A 4082-nucleotide genomic window follows, 5' to 3' on the forward strand; every position below is an offset into this window, starting at 1 on the left:
CAAAGTGAGAAAAACCACGTTGTTGACTTAGTTATTAACACCACCAGGGAGGGCTGGGGAAATGTCACAACAGGAAATGACCCAGAGTGGGGATCCGTCACCTCATACACACCTGTGCCCGCACGTGCACACATGCTGACCACATCCGCAGCAAGTGTGCGCCCGTGGGGTATATGCAGAGACACTTACTGAAGGTCTAAAATAAAGCAAAATGAGTGAAGGTAGCATCTAGGGTGCAGGCACCCAACAGAAGGGGTGGGGTAAGGAAGATCAAGTGAATCTCTCTCATTGAGTGAGTCTCTCTCACTGAGCTCTCAAGCGCCCTTGCATGGCTGTGGGCCCCAGAGGGTCAGCGAAAGGAGTGAGGTTGGGGCCTGTGTGGAGAGGCCTCTCTCCTGCCTGGGCATAGAGTCCATTTTCAACAGAGATGAAGCTGCTGCGTGCAGTGGAGGCCCAGGGGTCAGTGGCCTGGGGTTGGCGTGTGGTATGGGTGGGGAATGGTGTCCACCAGGATAGTCGCCGATGGGGGTGGACCATGTCCAGAGCTGCTGGGCAGAAGCTGGTGTTGATGGAGCTATAGAGGGTGTGGTGAGTGGACAGGGAAGTTGGGCCAGCTGCCTGCAGAGAGAAAGCGGGGGAGAGCCAACTGAGTCTCACAGATCATGGCCCAGTTCCAGCTGCCTCCCCATTCTAGGACCTGCCATTCCTTACCTGTACTGGGGGCTGCGCCTGCGTGCTGGTGAGGGGTGGCTGGAACTTACTAACAGGCCTAAGACAGAAAGAGGAGGGTCAAAGGCAAAGGATACGGGCAGCCCAGCCCAGCAGTGAGGGAACCAGATGGGGACCCAGTCTCACCAGTGCCTCTGCTGGCGCAGGAGGTGTAAGAGGTAGATACAGCCAAAGAGGAGGATCCCTGAGACCCCCATGATCCCAGCGAGGTCTGCCCGCAGAATGGGAACTGGAGTTGGGCCAGGGAAGCCTGGGCAGAGGGAGTGGTATCAGATGGTAGCAGACACCCGAGTCCCTCCTTCCCTTTGCTGGGCCCCTCTCCAACCTCACCTGGGTCCGAGCTAGGCAGGAAAGCTCCACAGGCCTCCTGGGAGCCTTCAGGGAAAGAAGCAAATTTGCAGCAGAAGGTGGTGTTGGCACTGAGGCTTCTTGTCTCCAACTCTTCCAGGGTGAGGGAGACACTGCTTCTGGTTTCCCAACGGGCCTGGCGGGCAGGGGGCCACTGCTGGGTGCCAAGCTCTGGGTGCAGCACAGCCAGCCTGGTCCCACCAGCACGGTCAGGCCCCCCACAGCTCACAGTCACCAGAGAGATGGAACCAGATCCCAGGAACTCACAGCGGATGGTAAAGGATAGGAACTCAGTGGCCTCCATTTGAACTTGCACCCACACCTCAGGGGTCCCTGTGGAATAGACAGAAACATCCAAAGCTGTGTCTCCACACATACACCCCCTCCATGGCCTCTGCTCCTCACTGGCCTCCTACTCACCAGCAGTCAGGCAGAGGGCCAGAAGTGCCCAGGGCAGGACCAGGGGCCGATGCCCAACCATTGCTCTCTCCCGCCCAGACTTGGGGGCTGCAGGGACAGCACCTGCTCTCTGTTCTCATCACAGGAAGTTGTCATGTTGTCAGTAGGCCAGGAAGCGACCACTTCCTTCTCTTCTTTCAGGTCTGTCCTCTGCCTCCCCAGGTGGTGAACACAGGGTGATTGATTCCCTTCTTAAAGTGACAGTGACAGGACCTGTGCAATCCCTAAGGGCTGTGCTTCTGTAAGCAGGGAAGGTGGTTCTAGGGCACACAGGTGGGTGTAAGCTAGTAGCTGGGCCAGGGTCGAGGAAGCGAGGCAAGGGGAGAGGGCAGAGACGCTGCAGGGGGACTTAACTTCCCCTTAGCTTCTGACCTCCTTGTCCAGCTAAGATGTAAGAGAATGTGGAGGAATTTGGGAAGAAGATAACCCTATAATCAGAAAGCCAGCAGGGGCTACCTCAGAGAACCTCAGTGTGACTCACCACTGCTCTGAAGCAGCCTTTCAACACTACATGCCAGTGAGCCCCATGGCCTGGATCCTCAGCCCCAGCTAGGTTGGTCCAACTACCCTCTCACACCTCTGAGACATCCAGCAGTGCCAATTCAGCCTGCCTATTTGATGCCCTCCCAGTGTTTATGGTGATTTTCCTGCTGTTCATCCCCAAAGCACTGCTGTGGGGATTAACCTTGCCACCTGTAACTCTTCTCTTCCACCTCCACTCCATAAGAAATCCTGTCAGCTACCCCTCTGACCAACTGACCACTGCTTACCACCCTCACTACCTCCCCAAGATTCTGGCCATTATCATCTTCTGCCTGCAAGGGCAAGAATAATGGATAATTAGATTAAGCAGATCTCCCAGCTTCTGCCTCAGCTGTCTTCCAGTCAGTCCATAACTCAGCAGCTGGCATGATCCTCTTGAAAGCCATATCAGATGGGTGATTGCCCCCCTTTGCTCATAGCCCTGCCACCCAGAGCCAAGGCCTCACAGACCTCAAGAGTCTGGCCTGCCCTTCCCCCTCACTAGCATGCCTATTTGTTGAGTTAAAGCAACAGGATTTAGAGGTGACAAGGACAGGCTGGCCCTTGCCTTTGTGGTATTTATAAGAAGGCAATGAAAGACACCCTGTGGCCTCTACTACAAGTTCTGTCTTTCCAGTAAGTGTTGCTTGAAATAGCTCTTCTGTGTACTCTCACAGACCCAGAACCACCAGAGCACTGCTGTATGCACAGCGATGGGGGACCCTTTTCAGGGATCACAATGCTTTGTTCAATGTGAGCCTGAATCTGGGGTCTGTAAGAGAGCCAAGGCCCATCTGGAAGGTCATCTTGTGTGGGGTGTGGTGAAGACTGAAGAGATGGCCCTGTCTCAGGTTACCTTGCTGGGGTCTTACACCATGTCAAAGAGTCCTATGGTGTTTGCCATAAACCAACTGGGTCTCTTGGCCAAGCTCTGTTCCCTCATCCACACCTTGCCGCCCATGCAGTGGCCTCCACAGGCACCTGGGTTAATAGGACCTCCAGGCCAATCACCCATGCCCTTGAGGTCTCCAGCCTAGTCAGCATTCTCTCAACTCTTTGGCCTTCACCCAGGCCCAGTGTACCACTCTCCACATTTGGCTCAGACTTGCTTTCACCACATTTTCCACATCTATCTCTACAACAGGGTGTGAGGACTGTGTAGAACCTCTGTGGCTTCGGTACCCAGGGCAGTGAGGCTACTGGCCTCAACCTCCTTCCTCTGGGAGACCTTGGTCTTCCACTGAAGAAAAAAATATTTAACTTCCAAATATACTTGACATTATTGTGAGATGGTAGTCCAGAGGGTCTGCAGACATAAGTCCTGTAAGCTGTCATTAAGTAGGGGAGATTTGTGTCTGTAGAGACAGTGAAGTAAACAGATTCAAACAGGCTCTCTCTGAAACCTCCCTTGTCCATCCAGATCTAGGAAGACCACCTAAGTCTGATACCTTTGAGGCTCTGACAGCTGCCTGCCATGAGGTGTCATCTATATAACACCTCCTTGCTGGCCAGGTTTCTCCTCTCCTCCCAGAACCTGTTTTGCTGTGCTCCACGCCCCTATTCTTTCTGTAATTTGAGGATGGCATAAAAGTGTCAACCATCTGACCATTTCTTTTTTATATTTTATATAACTCATGTGTAGACATAAAATTTATAAGTCCCTTTTTCTGTGTTAATCTATTATCTGTTTTATTTTATAGACTCAAGATTACAGAACTTGGGGGAGTAGGCTTCTGGCACCATCTACTGCAATCCTACCTACTTTGCAGGACCTTGCTTAAATCCCATGACCTCCAGGAAGCTGTCCCAGAATGCACACTTCCTTCTTGGACATCATCCATCACCTGACACAGGTTACCCCACAGCCAGCACTCAGTGGGACTGGGCCTATGGGCCAGTTTTCACAGGTTGACTCAAAACCCTCAAGGAAGAGTCCATTCAATCAACCCCTGCAAAGTACCTAAGGGAAGCTGAGAACTTTTTTTTTTTTTTTTTTTTTTGAGACAGAGCCTCAAGCTGTCCCC

General features: G+C 52.8%; 1 protein-coding gene across 1 annotated transcript; it reads right to left on the minus strand.

Moving 5' to 3' along the window:
* Nucleotides 1–1558, minus strand: PVRIG (PVR related immunoglobulin domain containing). The gene is made up of 5 exons (XM_003798909.2): nt 1498–1558; nt 1060–1410; nt 856–979; nt 712–769; nt 1–618 (listed from the first exon to the last, which is right to left on the minus strand). Exons 1-5 carry the CDS (start codon nt 1556–1558, stop codon nt 304–306), a joined length of 909 nt encoding a protein of 302 aa, XP_003798957.1. The 3' UTR covers nt 1–303.
* Between the last annotated feature and the right edge of the window lie 2524 nt (nt 1559–4082).

Source organism: Otolemur garnettii, unplaced genomic scaffold (genome assembly GCF_000181295.1).
Source record: "Otolemur garnettii isolate 467f Iridium unplaced genomic scaffold, OtoGar3 scaffold00142, whole genome shotgun sequence".
In the NCBI taxonomy this organism is placed as follows: Eukaryota; Metazoa; Chordata; class Mammalia; order Primates; family Galagidae; genus Otolemur; species Otolemur garnettii.